General features: G+C 36.6%; 2 protein-coding genes across 10 annotated transcripts in view; one reads left to right on the top strand and one right to left on the bottom strand.

Annotated features, from left to right (window-relative positions):
• The window catches only part of LOC116777937 (E3 ubiquitin-protein ligase MYCBP2), a 72492-nt gene that overhangs the window by 46722 nt on the left and 7621 nt on the right, over positions 1–18149 (bottom strand). For 5 of the 7 annotated variants that reach the window (XM_061526108.1, XM_061526113.1, XM_061526110.1 and 2 more), the window contains exons 12-34: positions 17334–17445; positions 16964–17126; positions 16146–16267; positions 15747–15914; positions 15105–15280; positions 14807–15029; positions 14236–14734; positions 13984–14150; positions 13712–13896; positions 12884–13639; positions 12652–12804; positions 12352–12444; positions 12052–12291; positions 11651–11854; positions 11377–11511; positions 11112–11290; positions 10674–10968; positions 10302–10468; positions 9989–10163; positions 9463–9584; positions 9247–9351; positions 8981–9168; positions 7443–7635 (exon numbers count right to left, since the gene is read on the bottom strand). In XM_061526108.1, coding sequence (XP_061382092.1) covers positions 7443–7635; positions 8981–9168; positions 9247–9351; positions 9463–9584; positions 9989–10163; positions 10302–10468; positions 10674–10968; positions 11112–11290; positions 11377–11511; positions 11651–11854; positions 12052–12291; positions 12352–12444; positions 12652–12804; positions 12884–13639; positions 13712–13896; positions 13984–14150; positions 14236–14734; positions 14807–15029; positions 15105–15280; positions 15747–15914; positions 16146–16267; positions 16964–17126; positions 17334–17445 — 4820 coding nt within the window. The remainder of the gene's footprint in view (positions 1–7442; positions 7636–8980; positions 9169–9246; positions 9352–9462; positions 9585–9988; positions 10164–10301; positions 10469–10673; positions 10969–11111; positions 11291–11376; positions 11512–11650; positions 11855–12051; positions 12292–12351; positions 12445–12651; positions 12805–12883; positions 13640–13711; positions 13897–13983; positions 14151–14235; positions 14735–14806; positions 15030–15104; positions 15281–15746; positions 15915–16145; positions 16268–16963; positions 17127–17333; positions 17446–18149) is intronic. The other 2 variants (XM_061526111.1, XM_061526112.1) reach the window with 2 other exon arrangements.
• On the top strand, positions 1291–6679 carry LOC116777940 (uncharacterized). 3 transcript variants are annotated; one of them, XM_032671755.2, is made up of 3 exons: positions 1291–1509; positions 4938–5121; positions 5189–6679. In XM_032671755.2, the coding sequence occupies exons 2-3, from the start codon at positions 4969–4971 to the stop codon at positions 6356–6358; spliced, it is 1323 nt and encodes a 440-aa protein (XP_032527646.2). In that variant the 5' UTR covers positions 1291–1509; positions 4938–4968; the 3' UTR covers positions 6359–6679. The 3 variants fall into 3 exon arrangements, with proteins under 3 accessions (XP_032527646.2, XP_061382099.1, XP_032527647.2); XM_061526115.1 differs by having other exon boundaries at positions 4920–5121; XM_032671756.2 differs by lacking the exon at positions 1291–1509 and adding an exon at positions 4561–4859.

Here is an 18149-nt window from a genome sequence, read left to right as displayed (position 1 = left end):
AATAATTAAACGCAAAATAGAAAACTATTCCTTCTAAAATGGTAATGTCCATAGCGAGGAATTCGAATAAGAAGTTGTTCACCGACGCGAGTCGCGACGATACAAAAATACAACATCCGGTGGTGAGGCCGTAAATTTGAAAACGTCACAGGGCTGCCAACATACGTTCACTCAAAATAATATGGAAACATATAAAAACAATGTACACAGAGGTCTCCTTATATACAAAACAATTTAAATGTAAAATTAAAAAAAAAATGTATTATGTGAATAGCGTCATATTTATTTGCATTGGAATGCAAGTGCAATTTGTGTTATTTTGAGGAAGGGAATAGAAAGTAACCAAGTCCCGATCCAATTGTTATCGTAAGTAATGACATGAACTCAATATGAACCAAATATTTTTCCACCTTTACTTCCATTTTGATCAAAAACATGAAATTTTTTTACGATGGCAACTGAAAATTCGTGTTTATTCGAAACGATTTTATATTTTTTTTGGCGTGTTTCCTGCAATAAAAGTACTTTTACTTGAGTATTGCGTTCTGGTCCCAACAATAATTTAAAAAAAACTATTGTACTATAATTTTTTTATGACTTTATACTTACGCACTTTAAATTTAAACTGTTTCGAGATGAAAGCTGTAATGTATATTGAGTGGATTCAATTTTATAATCAACAAAACTATAACCAATTATTTCAATTTAAGAGAAAAAAAGTCACAAAATGATGTAGAAAAAATTTATGGATAGACCAATGCCCAGTGACAATATTATATAACTAATTAATTAAATTACCTGGCTTTATTGATTTACAAAAGTTTAAATCAAAATATTTTATATCAATCAATTTAAGATAAAATATATTTATTTTATAACTGTCCTTGCGTATGCATAGCAGATAACTCCGTTTTTATTTTGAACATGATATTTGTGTTTTAATATGTCGGTTTATAAAGCATTAGTATTATTTGAAAAAACAAATGTCCATATCGTTTTCTCTTCTTTGAATTAATTAATATAATTTAATTACAACTCTCGAGATTATCTTTTAATTTGTTTATCTAATAAAGTACCAATCGGAATAGTTCAGCATGAAGTCATGTTTACGTTATAGATTGTATAAATATTCTAAATATCAATAAATACGAACTTTATCATCAAATTTTTCTTCATATATATATGTATATTTATTACGTGAACATGACATTAGCGTTTACTATTTAGCGGGTTATTGTAAAGCGAAGGTCGCGTTGCCGAGATCCGCGCTTAGCGTTTGCGAGCACCTCTACTAGTTCGGAGTCAGTCGCGTGCGAGCTCACCGGACATGCGCATGCGTTCGTACAACGCGTCGTTTTTTTAAACGCTTATCGCATTTAATGTTATTATTAACGAGCGGTTACTGTTACTTATGATGTTCCATTTTTGCACATTCTATGGACCGTCGGATTGAAAACCTTTCATAGAAAACGAGGATTTGTTAAAAACTTTATCAATGTTACCTACGAGGTTAGTATCGTATATTACAACCAATATATAGTATTTTCTGTTTATTTATTTCCATGGCACAGTTATTATGACGATGCAACTTGGCAGGCAATCAGGAATTGAAACAAAACACATGCCACACAAATTATTACATTATGCCACTTTTAACATATCTGACACAAATCATAGCTTTTGAAATTGAATCATTATAATATCTTTAAAATGCATTTACATACATCGCTTATTAGTTGTACTAAGTATAAATGTATATTGCATTGTAAACTCAGCGTTACTTTCCATATATGTAAACATAAATTAATTATCGATATCAAATTTATTTGTTGACGTAACTTTAGCAGAAACTGTCAGCCGAAAAAATATATATACGCAAAGGTATAATTTATCGCTTACAATACATTACTGTTGCGAAGAATCAATAATTACTAATACAGGTAAAAATAGAAATGACGTCACAACTTGTCAAATTAATATATAGATACAATCTCACAAGCAACGCTCATACAACCAGAAGTAGATTAAATTTTTAACAAAAGCTTTAATGATTAATATAAATTGTTAACACATTCGTTATTATATAGTTAGTGTGAAATTAATTGATCCAGTTCTGACCTTTCGATACCGATACAAGAATTGATAAATAAAGACTGAGTCTTGACAGCTAGAATCGAGACTGAGGCGTTGAGTTGAGCCACTTAGGCTTGCAGATAGCAATCAACAGGTACAAATGTTCCACGAAGGGCCCCAGTGTATACAAATCTAGAGCCTCCCTAAAAACTTCCTTCATGTCAAAGATTCCAATAAGACATTACAAACCTAACCTTCGACACATTCTGTACGATACTATTTAACATAGTAATATATAAGTAAAGTCAGTTAGGCCTGTATATAAACTGTGTCATATTCATCTCATTAAGTCTTATAATAAATAAAGGAAATAATTCAAAAGTCGCAGTATTAAATAAATTGTTTTGCAACGGAATAATAATAATGTGTTAATCAATCCAGATATCCAAATAACTGAAGGCATCAAATAAGCTCAATAGGGCACAGACACTGCTATATTAACTACAGGATACAAGCAGTTACGTGATAATTCAATTACCTCGTTCGTCGTTTGTTCCCAAACGAATGAAATATCAACCTTAAAAGCAACAAAGGGTCAAATCGCTAATTCCAAACACCCTCGGATACATTTCAATATAAACACCACCGCAGATCTTCAGTTTCTAAACATTAACGAGAATATCGAAGTACCCATTAGTACCACCAAAGACTTCAATTGCTCTGACGTAATCCTTAATAGCAATAAAACATTTATTTTTATAAAGGGAACTTCAAAAACTTTCTTCGTGACTCAATAGTTTATCGTTACCGAGATTTCGTTACTCATCGTTATATTAACAACGGTTAAATCTTAAAACCGGTTTAATGCGAGATTTTAAAGAATTTAATGTTTCTTATGTCCGATTTAATAGGCATTTTTGTTTTTTTTTTTTTGAGTCATTATAATATTTTATACGTGAATATTTCTAGATTAGTATGATAATTTGTATACGTTATAGACTGGTACAGACATATGTATTATTTTTATTTAATTTATGTATAACAAAAAAAATATTAACATATTATTACACGGGAGTACTCTTGAAGAGAAAAACATCGAAGATTAAGGACATCGACTATGTGAATAACGTTTACGTTTTCTTCGGTTGGATGTATATGTATATACATATATTTTATTGTTGTTTTTAAAAACCACATCGAGTTCAGTGTTTGGTACTAAAGGAAACCGGCTAACACAAATCAATTCTCAGCCTCATGGGCCACGGAATAAACATTAAACAATGGTGGAATGGGAGTGTTTATTTGTAGTGCAGTACTTGAAGCTCTACCTGTTCCTGTACGTGCTCTCGGTTATATGTTCCGTATTAAGTTCATGCGCACTATTGAATCACACGATTCAGGTGAACTGCGGAGTACTGTATGATGATGTACATAATAAAAAAATATATTCAATACAAATTGATAGCTAATTGATCATATAATGGAGATAAACAATCGCTTTTGTTACGTGACAAAATTCTCCAGAACCTACCAACAGCGGCGACTTGTACACGAATAACTATCACTATTATTAATATACAATTTAAGATGTCATTAAATTACTTAATGTACAATTCAAAGCACAATCTAAAATTGATAATATCCAGAACAAGACTAGTTAGTACCTATAGTTAGTTTTATATAAAATATCTGATAAGGTTAAAATTTAAATTTAAAAAAAATTCAAGATTTTTTATACATCTATATACGTTCATATTGTAGTGATAATAATAATTTCTAAGAAAGCATACGCCACACCGCATTGCCTACATTAAAGAATCGCAGTCTCATATTTCTCTTTGCTCTACCAGGAAATATCATTATCTGATAACATTTTCGCTTCTAATAATAACAGACTGCTATATAATATGTTATCGACTCCAGTTCGTATAAACACCTCCTAGAATTTTTTTTATAATTAAGGTAAATTAATAAAATTATTCACATGAGTTGATGCGAAATTGATGCGCTCGAAAACTGTGAATATTAAATTCACACAATATAAATACGCTTATTTAAAAAATCCTCCTACATTAAGTACAATATCCTTATAAATAATACTTTCACTCTCACCACAACAGGCTTTGCTATCGTATAAAACAGCAATCAATTAATTATTACAAACGTAAGACACATCGGAATAAAATAACTATTCAAAATGTCTGTATTTAGATCTAAAATAGCAGCAATCGGAACAAGCAAAGTCCGAAGACGCCTCAATGATAAACTTCTTTTATTAATTTTAATGCATTCTCCTGTTTAATCTTGTAGGGCGCGGTTGAGAAATGTGAGGAATTTAATGTTTAGTTACATACTGAGACATACACATATAAATATATATATATATATATAGTTATGTTAATAATACTGTGTTTAAGACATTCTTAGTTAAACGCAAATCTAGGTCAAAATAATTCAATATATATATTGGTCCACACAGCGGCTTTGTCAAAGCGCTATCAGTGCTGTAAGTGTTGCTAAAATTACACAGGCGTTGTCTCGATATCATTCGTGAAGCACCTAGTATATCTGATAAGCCGCCTGATATCGCTATCTGAGTCACATACATAGATAGGACTAAAGCGAAATAACCCATATCACATTACAGAAAGTATCCGTTCAAATCAGTCAGGTTTTCGTTCAATCAATTAATCTTACATCTAGCAATCTATTTGGAAAGAATAAAAATTTAAATTCCATTGAAACATTGTTTTTTTTGATAACAAAAATCTTATCAACAATTACAGGTAGGTAAACATACATAGATAGATTTTATTCCGAGCTATATTATTTCATTATTATTGTAGACGTGATATAATTTGCAGACCATCAAACTTAGAGCTATGGTGACGTAAGATGTTTAAAATGATGTGGGCGACGTGGAAGTGCGTGCTGGTGGTGCTCGGCTTGGCGAGTGCCCAGCGTTCCATACCAACAGCCTGCGAAGAAGACGCTTGCAGATGCGATTCCTTCACTAGACTGATATGCCACTGCACTGGCGACTACCAGGTACTCCAGCAACTAAATTTCTGATGTCACATTTTTTTAGCATTACTAATATCAGTGATATACACAGGAACTAACACTGAGATCGGACGGAGCTTATCGAATACCGACCATGGTGACTGCCGTGATTGTTAACGGTTGCGACCGCGTCACGTTCTTATCGGAAACTGTACGGAACCTCATACAGCTGAGAACCATACAGATTGCTAATGTGAACAACGTGGTCATCAACGAACGAGCCTTGGCCTGGTCACCGAGGGACAACGAGATGAATCCCGGACTGAGAATCATGATATCTAACAGTACGGTCAGCGAAATATCATCCCATGGCGTACAAGGACGTATTAATAGTATCATTATCAGTGACAGTTATATAAATAACCTAAAGCCGTTCGCCTTCTCTAGCTTAACCGGTGTATCGAACATAGAACTCACGAACAATGTATTCGATAACGTTGAAATACAAGCGTTCAAGAAGTTCACAACATCCAATTTTCTAATACGCGGCGGTTCCGCTAAAGTACTTCCCAGCAGATTTCTATCTGATGTGGAAGTGACTGATCTCTTACGCATAGACGGAGTTACGGTTGTATGTTTATCTAGTTTAACATTTCTTGTCAGTTTACCAAAGAGAGTTTTGATTGAAAACAATAACATAGACATTTTAGAAGGGGATTGTTTTCGTGTGACGTCGAGAGGACCAATCACCTTCAGAAATAACACAGTAAGTACGATAAGGAAAGGTGCGTTCTATGGTTTCGCGGCGAGTCCAGAAGTGTTCTCGGTGACTGGACATCAAGAGCTTTTGATAGACAATAATACTGTCACTAATATAACACCCATATCGCTGATGTACAACCGAACGACATTATCGCTGCGCATCGATGGACTGAATCTCAAATCGACGTGTGACTGCGACCTCGCCGAGGGCTGGCAAAGCGTTTTAAGCGAGCACGGAGGAATCATAAACTGCTGGTACGACTTGGAAGAACATTTCGTGTCCATACCTACGTACGTTGATAGCCGATGTGGGAAATTCAAACAGACATTTTGGATTTTTGTTATCGTAGGTGTTATTATCGTTCTATTGGCGGCCGCCGTTGTGATATTTTTTATTGTTAAGAAAGAAAACGAAAAGAAGAAGAAAATCCAAATAGTTATGCCAGACGGTAAAACATATAGGGAGACCGAATTTCATATAGTTGTAGAGAGAGCAGAGCTTTTAACTACGGACTTATAATTTCAAATCAATAGATAGATTCTTGTTACTGTTGTCTACACAATCACAGCCGCCAGTGACAGCATAAAAGTGTTTGACGCTTCGGTTGTGCATTGTTCAACAAAAAAATAATAATTCTACCTCAAAATAAAATTATGATAACAATAAAATATTCAATGAAAAAACCAGTATTATTATATACAGTGTTCGTTTGTATGTTATAATTAAAAAGTTCCTGCACATACAAGAAATGTAACATTTGTTTCGTTAGACGTTGTTAAATTTTTATAACTGAGTGTATTATAATGCGAAATAATATAAGCAAATTTTTCAATTCCTTCATTCCTCATTTAAAATTATTTATTTACATATATATATATATATATTATAATCCTAAGCTGAGTTGCGACGACCGTTAACATTTTGACCTTGCGCAGCGAACGTTCCGAAGACTTTGAATCATAGACACAAACATAACATAACATAATTACATATTTATATTATCACATTACACCATAAACAATGTCTTACCTAACACTTTTTTTATCATAGACAAAGAAATTACATCAAAATATAAAATTTTATTTATTATACGGCGTTATGTATCGAGTTAAAAAAAAAATAATTTAAACTAATGTCTTTACACTCGGTAAAATTATAATAAAATTATAATCGTCTTGTATTATACTTACTTGTTCGTATTCAATGATCATACGTTTCTTTATATCAAAACAAGCCTTGATCTTCCCCTTATCTCCACTTCTTGACGTTTGGAGAGCGTTGATTTTGTTAATCATAATACAATATTACCTGATCCTTATACAAAGGATAACGTCAAAGTGCAATCCTCTATGAGAGCGACGTTATAAACAACTTTACTAACAAAATCAAACTATATACAAGTGCATAGCTAGCTGGAATAAAGACTTCAACATTATACCCGAACATTAATATATCAATACAACTAATTAATATATTATATAAATCACCGTCAGTATCGAAACAATGTGTCTTGCAAAGCGAATGATTGATACCAAGTCGATAACAAAATTAATATAATGTATTACCTGAAACTGTGGACGTTAGCTTACGTGACGTCACTCACCGTAGTAAGGGAAGTCCATCCAGCACGTGGTGGACAGCTGGAGGCGAGGCCAGCTCCAGGCCCCGCGATATCAGGAGTGCTTCACTCTGATCAGCGATGTCCTCGTCAACCGCAGCACAAGCACCATCCCCCATGAGAGACGTTCCAGCGGTACTAGACGACAACGCCATCGTCTGAACCTCCACGATGGTCGCTGTAATTATTAATTATTATAATAAATCCTTAATAATATTATATATATTGAAAAATGTAAACAAAACATTCGTCAACATTCTGAAGGAAACTTACAAATGTATTGTCATTATACATTTTGTTTTTCTCAGGAATGAGTAATATCTGTATTTTAACGGTTCAAATCACAAATGTATAAAAAACATATTTTCACATACAAAAAACTACCTAAAAGTTAGTACCTACAGGATGTCATATTTAATTCATGGCTTTAAGGATATCAATTCTATTTAGGACAGCAAGCATGTCAGGAATGAAAGTATGTCTTATTGGGTTTTATAATTCCATGGGAGTTCACAAACTGTAGCACAATGGATCAGTGTAACACCTGCGCATGCGCATGCCGGTCACGAGCCCGCTTCATAACTTTTCATATTTTATGATACCTTATACATCTTAATAGATTTCTTTACACAATACAGATTATTGTCTCACTGTTATCATGACAGTTTTAATATTTCACTGCATTTAGTATTCGACGGCTAAATGTTAAATAAAATGCTATATTATGTACAAGAGAGAAAAAAATAACCCTCTGGAGTCATGAGGGTTATGTACAACGTATGTTAACATATGTCAGATACTTTTTCTTGTATTTTTCAGTATAGTAAAAAAAAAATACCCTTCATATTAATAAACTTATAGGTAAGATTTAGAGTAGGTATTACTTCAGAGACGTTTATATTAAAAATAACTGTGTCATAAAGAAAATTACATACACCTATTACTGGTGTTATACACAAGCATAATATATCGCTTTTCATTGCACACGTTATATCTATATATAACTGTATGACTTGCATCTAATAAACGCGTCCATAGCAGCATCATAGTTATGACCTTGGCTCTTAAATGCATGTCGCATTCAGCTGGCGTGTTGTAAGCCAGTTAAAACTACTATCGCCTTCAATAAATATTTACATACAAGCGAATATTAAATTCTATTTGCTGTGAATTATTACTTAATGATTATTGATAATAATAATAATATGCAAAACAATTTGAATCTCGAGTTATCATTCTATGTATCAAGACGACAAATGTATGACGACTATGACATTTTTGTTGTCAAATGATACACTTGATTTATATGAAAAATTTTGTTCGGTCAGTTATTCATATTTGACTCGTTAAAATGAGATGGTATTTAGCCTACTAAAGCATCTTATATTTAAAGTTGATTCAAATCGAGATGCTTCACTCAGTATAACCGGAAAAAAATAATCTCAAATTGTTAAGGACGTCATATTCAGATCAAAATATGAATCATGAAAAGGTACTTATACAAAAGATAGTGCAACGCTTACCGCGTGTTAGGGGTGGTATGTCGAGATCCGGTGACAACAGACGCGAAGCACAAGCAGCGCCAAGATGTACCAGCTCCATCTCCAGCGTTGACAACCCTGACGGGAACCCTGAGCCGAGGACCGAGCGTCCCGACCAGTTATCCTCATATCCGATGCAGAGACATCGGAAGCCAAAACGGCTATCATCACTGGACATACAAATATCACGTTAAGTCTTCATAAATCGAAAATATCAAGCAGATAATTTTAATCTTCATATAACTTACTTCTCAGATTGATTGTATTCGTTTAAATAATCCGATGCCGTCTCCAATGAGAATATGACCTCATTACCGGGAACCAACAACGCCTTCTGTGGCCAATCAGCTTGCCTACAAAAAATATTCTCCGTAGTTTTTGTATTATTTCAAAAGCGGTCAGTTTTAGAGCGATACATTGAAATAGTTGCACTGATAAGAGAATTTATCGTTCTTCATACTTACATATTACCCAGTCTGGGCGTCACACTGACGTATGTGCAGTTGTAATGCATGCAAGGTGCATCCGAACTCGCCTCTTCCAGCTCTTCGACTTCACCTGTCTCCGATGTCAACTGGATTAATCTCTGTAAACAGCATACCATTGAAATAACGCTACACCAAAAACTTATACCAGTATCACAACATACATGTCACATGTATTAACTTGTACCTAATTAGAAAATCAGTAGATATATACTAAACAGCTATAAAAATTTATTACATGTACATATTATTTATAAATATTTACAAAACTGTACAAAAGCTTAAAAACCGTGATAGTAAAGCTCAAAAATCGTATATAGATAGATCCAAATAGCGGAAGCGTTAATCAATTAGCGATGTAAATATTCCTGATGTAACAAAACAGGAACCCCCCTATTTTATCATGAATGAGTGAAGGCGCGGTGTCCTAGATGCTGGCGTGTGAGCGTGGTCAGTGTTATGTAGCAGTGTATATACAATGAATGAGTGAATGAACGATCTCTACCTTATATACCTTACGGAAGGGAGGGTCGATGACCCTAGTGTCACCGGAACAATGGCAGCGGTGGCGCGGAGCACCTGCTACTGCGTAAATGGTCAGCGTGTCCTCCGGCTGGGCGGTTATACTGCGCGGATCCATCTCCAATACAATCCACGCTACTTGAGGTGGAAACAGTACCCTGCCCGATATAGTCAACAGTATTAAAACACCAACGTCATCCACATTTTACCTTCTTATTCACAATGGCGACCTATCTTCTCCTAAAACTTTTCTGCCACAGCACTTTATTCCTGTTTAATATTTATTTTTAACTAACCGTTTATTAACCACCGTCGCTTGTCTGTATGGATGGTCGCTTTCGACCCAGGTGTAGAACTGACTGGTCGTGGAGGAAGACACCTCCTCGACGCTCGGTATCAATAGATTCACAGCCGCCACGTGAGGCAGCAGCTTGTGTACCATTTCCAGTAATTGTATCACACTCTACATCACCAGAAAACACTTCATCAGGCACAGAAAAAATTTCATAACAAGTGAATATAGAACAGATTACAATTCTCAATATAAAAAAGCTGCTTTTTTTATGTATTACGAGTATATAACGTGAAAATCAAGCAGTCCCTTTAGATATCAAGATCGAATTATGCTGTTAGTAAAAAATACATATAATATATCAAGTTAAGTTAACCTTAGAATCATTAAGGCCCTCGAGATTAGCCAACGCATAGGGTAGCAGCGTGTTGAGAGCGGGAGCAGTGGCGAGAGCGGGTGCGGCGCGACGGAGTTCGTCCGGTGGTAGGGCTCGTGTGCTCGCTAACAGTAAAGAAGCACGCTCCGCTACCAGTGAGGCCACAGACACTGCAGCATCGCGGACTGCCCCACGATCACACTCGCTCTCCTCACTAAAACGACTCATATTCACGCGGGCGTTACTTGTGCTCGCCGAGCTAGAGCTCTCCACAGACCGCTCCACCCACTTTGTTCTATAACATAATTATATATCGCATAAAAATGTCATCCTAGAATAACACTGTATGAGAGTCGGCTGTGATTTAGTTTATATTTTCAATTATGTGTAACAATAAAAGATATTGAAGATTAACTTATAGCCAAATATAGAATATACCTGTAGTATATGAGGCAAGGCAATTGCCCACGGGCGATGGATGTGCCATTGAAACTGAGCGAACAGGAGGAGAATTGAAAAGTAGTTCCATCAGGTCCGGTGACCGCTGGCAGACCGCAGTCACCACTAGCTGTACGAGCTCCCTCGCAGCAAAGACGGAGGGCGTAACGTATCTCGTCCTGACAAAAAATAACAAATAAATATCGACATATCATTCATAACAAATGATAATTTATTAATTTATCAATAGAATATTTTTTGTCACCTTAAGCAGTACCGGCTTGTTGAACTTGATGTTCACCATTTCGTGATGCGCGTCACCACTAGAGAATGAACCGTCGGCAGCTTCCAGACTCACCCAACAGTGGGTCGCATTAGATTCTTCTGATGAAGTACGCATCTATAAACGAGACACACGTCTATCATTTTATTTCAATCTTTACATCGTATCAACTACTGTATCGTTTGGCAAAATATCAGTCATATACAAACATATACTACATTAAACAGGAAGTAACGTGATACAAGAATACACGTACATCGTGTAGGAGTTCGATTGTGTAGTCATAAAGGCCGCTGCCCACAAAGACGCAGGCGCCCACTAGCGCCACCCCTGGTCTATCCACAGTGAAGCAGATAGCGTCAGGGCTACCGTTCCCTGTACTCCACGAACGAGCAGAGTTCACACGCATGAAGCGGGACGCAGTCACCAGATGTTTATTCGATTTGGATTCAGGATCGTCCTTATTAAACATTACAAACATTATTGAAACACATATAGACTTACGAGACTTGTAGAACTGGAAAGAATTGTTACTCTTTACTACAATATTAATATCAGCCATAATTATCAACTACATACATCGGGAACTACCAAAAATAGGACGTCATCCATTTTTGAGTACAAAGTACATGTAAAGAAAAAAATGCAAACACGTACTTTTGCTTGCAAAGCACTGAAAGACATTTCAGCAATGACACGCGATGTGAGTTTGCAGCAGCATTCAGAGAGTCTCTCCTGTGTAGACAGTTCCCCGTGGTCGTGAGGTGGCGCACACTGGCGGCGAGTCAGCTGTTGCTTTATCGGGTTAAGTACAACATCCAATAATCTAGGAACCACGTCCAGTAAGTGCCAATCAAGATAATTCGATTTTTCGTTATCATTGACCTGCAACGAAACCTACAATATATTATTTGAATTTCTGTTAAGATGAAATAAAAATAAATATTGTCAACATACTCTATCCTTAGCACGTGGCGGTATAGGTGGGGGTTTCTGTGCGTGCGATGAACGCGGGACTGTCGCTGATTTGCACGGGACATCTTTAATCATCTGAAATAATAATCATTATTAAAATTCTTTAATGTCCATTTTAAAACACTCAGGCTATAGATTTCCTTCGTGCATTAGTATCTTATGCATTGTCGAATACACAATAATGAAGGTAAACCTACCAATTGTAAGTCTATAGAGCAAGTGATTCTTAATATGGGGTACCAGATGTATATAAGTATATGTATATATAATTCATGTATTCACCTTATTATCAATCCTACGTGTATCTGTTGTACCGTTTTGACTATGAGTAAGCGGCACTATGTACTGCAAAACATCTCTCAGGCTTTGCGAGAGGCACATGGCTGAACACGTAGCCGTCAACTCACGAATATGAGTCCAGTTCACACTACCATCCTTATGATACAAAAAAACATGGTCATAATTAAGTTAAATTAAATTTTGCTATATAGTACAAAAAAATTTAACAATATACCTTCACATGACACAGCATGAAGCAAAGGTGATTCCATTTCAGAATGGGCGTTGGAAAGAACGCGTAAAAGCATACAGTGAAGGTTTCGTGGGCCTCCATCAATATAGAATTGGTCAAATCCAGAGCAAATTGCACGTAGCATATCCTGTGAGCCTTGCTGCGGCCGGGCCGACGCGGCAGCATAGAGCAAGACGGTGTCGGATCAGCCATCATTGACTGTATGAAGTTGCGGATTTCCGCTATGGACTCGAAGTAGGACATGTAATCGGGTGAATTGCGTCTCTTGACGCTTTGTGGATACACTTCCTTTATGTAAGATCTGACAAGTCTTAGACCAGCTCTTATGATGTACACCAGGCGTTTCTGGTGCTTCATCAGTGTTAACTTCTGATAGTTTATAGGCACTTGGCCGTTTGTTTCTAGTAGAATATCCTTAAAAGTCCTCCAACTCCATTGCATTAAAGTGATTAGTGACCGGAAACAGGGTACCGTCACTTTCCTAGATATATTCTTTGAGAGAACAATCACCGGTTCACCAGGATCCAAATGTCTTATGGGCATCGGATGGTCAGGGCCCAACACGTTATATAAAAGACAAGGCAATTGTCCGGCATTAACGTCTGTACCGTTGTTGGATTTCTTAGACGTTTTGAAATGGAACCCGACATCGTCGTTTATCACCATAGCTTGACCGGCTGACCCGCAGTCAGATGATGGGCCGTTAATCGTAGCAGCTGCCACATACCACCTGCCAGCCTAAAATTTTATTTATATATTATAATACTTTAGAGAAAACATCTCATTATATGAAGTAGGATAGAAGCTTACAATCAGAGGAACAGGTGAATCAAACATAAGCGGGAATCTATCTTTCGAAGGGCATTCATAGAAGACTTCGTCTGATTCGAATATGACTTCACCATCGCCTTCTTGATCGCCACCATCCGGTCCTATGTCATACAGACGTATCTTGGCTGTATACTCGCCTCGACCACCGTACAATCCAACTCCACCTTATTAATGAATAAATTTGTTTCATGTAATTTATATAACGAATTTAACTTAATATTACACTGATAAGTATACTCGTATTAACTCACCCAATAATATATCACAATCACACATGAAGCGGATAGCCTCAACCGAATGTCCCGAATAACCCCAACCTCCTCCGTGATTTTCGAAGCGACTTACCGTCTGGTAGTCCTCTACTACAGGAATTATTGGTTGTATGTTTATATCACGTTTGCATTCCACAACAGGGGACCTAGCGAATCGATAACATAAATTTATATGTTTAGCAGTCGACCAAGTTAACTATTAATTTATTATTATTCTCGTATTTGACTTACCTGTTATCGTGTGCATAGGTGAGTGAATCCAAACACCCGAGCAAATGCAATGCCGCATGAATTCTGGTAACTTGGCATCCAACAGTGCATGGTATAGCCAATTCTTGATTAAGTACAGACATATTTGATAGCACAACGTTCTCAGCTTCCTGGTCTTCAACATTATTAGTGATCCATTCAAAACTTTCCATGTGACGGAAGTCTTCGAGTCTTTTCAAACACCCGTAGTTGGGGTAATCGAATTCGACATCCGAAAAAGCTTCGGGGTCGTTAGAGCAGCAGCGCTGTAGCTTGTGTGAATCAAATGCGATAATGTTGAAGCATTTCATGACTCGCATTTGTGGTTGATAGCACCACAGGACATCATAAAGAGGGTCGAGACATGCGAGAGTGTTCACAAAGTCCACTTGTTCTGGACCGGTCCAGGCGTTACAGGACCCGTCTGTTTTATTTATAGTGATACACTTAAAGGTGTGTTCCGGACGGTTAGGTAGAATAACTGGAAATTTATAAAAAGTTAAAAAAGGTGTTTCTCACATTTTAAACAATCGAAACATAACAATTATCTCACCAATACTGTTGTTATTAGCCGTGATAGTTGAACTGAACAATGTGTCAGTGTTTATGAGAGCCTGTGACACTTGAACGAAGGTCTGGTCGCCAGAGGCACAGAGCCATACAGCGCGGCAACCATGGCGAGGTCCAATGCGTGGCACGCGCTCCGGTGTGGCGTACCACACTGGACTACGATCAGAACGTGGCTCCTCCTGGCGAGGACGACCCAAAGATCCTTTCTGTTTGTTGGAGCAACATTTTAGTTCAAGTTACTTAGCATTCATGCTCAGCACAAAATATTTATTAAGCCCTACCTGGTAGCTACCGAAGGTGTACAATTCGCCGTCCCTTGTAAGTACACCGGTGTGATTACTCCCGGCTGCGACGGCGGAAGCGCGTGGCACACGCACGCGGACTAGTCGATGATGGGAAGCAATATCACCCGCGCCCAAAGCCCCCCATTGGTTAGATCCGAAAGTAAGGACATCCCCTATACAAACCAAAATATGTACAATTCATATGACTAGAAGTTACATTTCTAAGGTATCTGTCAGTCAAGGGAAACACTTATACCGCGCTATTGATATACTTTTAGCAAATAAGCTTCTGAAAATTGAGAATTCTTCGCTTAAGATTCCACAGTCATGCGTAGGGGAAAGATACCTGCACAAATTTTATTTAGCTTCATATACGGAATATGCATTTTAATTATTGTAGTATTTAAATGACTTTAATAACATGTTGGGGGAGACGTGCACACATGAAACACGTAACAGAGAGTTCAATCCATCCATAGAACTGTGAAGCTAAATTGAACTTAAACGTAAGGCACGAAATATTAGAATGACTAAGATATCTCTTTGCAGAAGTCACCAAGTTAGTTGTGAATCTGTAATCTGTATTTGCTATGAAATTGACTTATAAATTGTCATCTAGTATTCAGGAACTACACTGACCGTGTTCAGTAAGTAGCACGGTGTGGTGCAAGCCGCAAGCGACAGCGACAATCCGATGTCCCCCCGGTACTGCGACTCGAGCCGGCGGTAGACTGGTCACCTTGACACCGGCCTCGCGTTCATCACCACACACCGGCACAGCGCCGTCCGATTGAGTCGCTTCTTTATCTTTGTACATATTATATAATATAGACATAGCATTGACATCAAATTATTTATAAAAATCTGTATTCCTTCATGGAAAAAATAAAGACATTATAGAGACAATAAATTAATTACTTATTATAAAATTAACAACAGCACAGGAACACGTACCACATGTATAATAAGACTTTATTTATAATGAGAATAAAAACAAAATGATGATAAGTAATTAATGAATCTAAAGGCAATTTATACCAGATGGGAAAAACGGCGGGTCTGAGACGGATGTCGAGGCGTTGGAGGTGGATGCTTCAGCACACTGCTTGCAAATACCACACACGCTGCAGCCACTGTCACCTTCACCACATCCACACTTTCTATATTAACAAAAACATACTGGTTTAAGAATATATAAACGTGCAGAGAGATTTTGTGTCCATCTATCGCATGTCGCATTACACTCTACCGTGGAGTAAAAGTTAAGTGAAACCGCTAGGCGGGCTTGGCTGGCATCAAATGATCTTGCAGCTTTTATATTATCACTCATTTTGTAAAAGCCTTTGATGGTGTTTTTGTGTTTTAAGCAGTGACTTAAAATAGTTTCTCACATGCGTCTATTACTATGTATTACGTATTCCTAAACGCAGGTTAACATAAAATTACATACATTTTGATAATCTGTAATTTTTATTTTTAAAGATCTTAATAATAAGGTAATGTTTTATTAGAACCTCTCTAAATATGCAACTTAAAAATTGTCTGCAATAAATGTAACCTTACAAAATAAAAATACAGTAAAACAAGAACCTGACATTCGTTATTTTGATACTATTAAACATATTTAGTTAGTTAGTTGCAACATAATTTTAATAATATAAAGTATATTGTCTGATTTCTTCTTCTAAAGCTTTTGTATGAGAGACAATTATTACTCTATTAGTAGTTATATCACGACATGCAAATTTAATTCTATTGATATTTTATAGAGCACGACTAATGTGAGCTATCAAAAGGAATCTCTCTAAATGATGGGGTCAGTAATGATGTAAAAATAATTATAATTGTCAACTAACTCTCCAGGTTGTCTAATGGGCAGCAGAGCACAGTGACAAGCGCTGCCGAATCCCGTACACTCGCGACACAGAACACACACGCGGCAGTACTCCATAGACCAGGAGTGATCAGACTGACAAATTCTCAACTCCTCCTTATCACCGCCCTCACGGAGAAATGGTTCTATAGACAAAATGTACGTGTATATAATTATAAGTAACTCCTATCTGTTCTTAGATGATATGTGAGAAAAAAATGTTATTAACTTCATACAATTCAAAAAGCAGGAGATTCAGATTTTTACAAAATAAATGTCTGTACGTATGTTTCAACGAATTCAGAATCATTAATTTTTTTACATTAATATATTAGCAATATACTGTTGCTTACTTTCTTTAGTGTAACCAAATTCACGTCCACATTGACCTTTGTTGTTGATGCCAAAAGTATACACTTGGCCGAAATTCGTGAGGGCAACTGCGTGTGCTTTTCCCAGAGCAACCTGTATTAAGTTAAAAGAAACTTTAAATACTATTTCAAAAAGTCCGTGAGAGTATTATATAAGGATATTCATAGACAATATGCCAATATGATCAAATGGAACTACGGATAGATACAATTTTGTGAATTTGATCTCATGTAAATATTGTTAGGGCCATTTAAACGAGTGGGATGTAAAAATCAATATAACTCCCCTCATACCTTGGGGGCCGTTCAATTATTACGTAAGCACTATGGGGGGGCGGGGGGTTCTTTGCTTTGCTTATTTTTTATGACATGGGGGGTAGGGGAGTCTAGATGATGATTACGTCATCGGTAGTTATTTACCCTTTTACCGAAAGGGAACCCTCACATTGTCTTAGCTTGAAAACAAAACGCATTTTCGGGGATTACCGCAAAAAATGCAGACGTTTAGGCACTCGCTTTAGAACCGAGAAAGGAATTACCGCGCGCTATTCACTTGTCGTAATTTCCTCTGTCAGTGTATTGTTTCGTTTGGATACTATAGCGAGTAGACTATTGACTTCGTTCAAGCTCTATATCATTCTTCTGTCAAGTCACTAAATCGTCACATCGAGGAGATCCATAAAAAAGTAAACACGCACACTGATAGGAAAGTAAGACTTGTAAGAGTCGCTGCTCGTCGTGCTAATGAACTGATGTGCATTATTCAAAATTTAGAGCACCATGATGTTGAATGGCTCG

This window comes from Danaus plexippus, chromosome Z, assembly GCF_018135715.1.
Source record: "Danaus plexippus chromosome Z, MEX_DaPlex, whole genome shotgun sequence".
Taxonomy (NCBI): Eukaryota; Metazoa; Arthropoda; class Insecta; order Lepidoptera; family Nymphalidae; genus Danaus; species Danaus plexippus.
This window is presented reverse-complemented; position numbering and strand designations above follow the sequence as displayed.

What these genes read in the sequence shown, in the direction of transcription:
- LOC116777940 (XM_032671755.2), top strand. Translation starts at nt 4,969, where the DNA reads ATGTTTAAAATGATGTGGGCGACGTGGAAGTGCGTGCTGGTGGTGCTC. An exon ending in ACTGCACTGGCGACTACCAG is followed by an intron (nt 5,122 to 5,188) that starts GTACTCCAGCAA and finishes TGATATACACAG; the next exon opens with GAACTAACACTGAGATCGGA.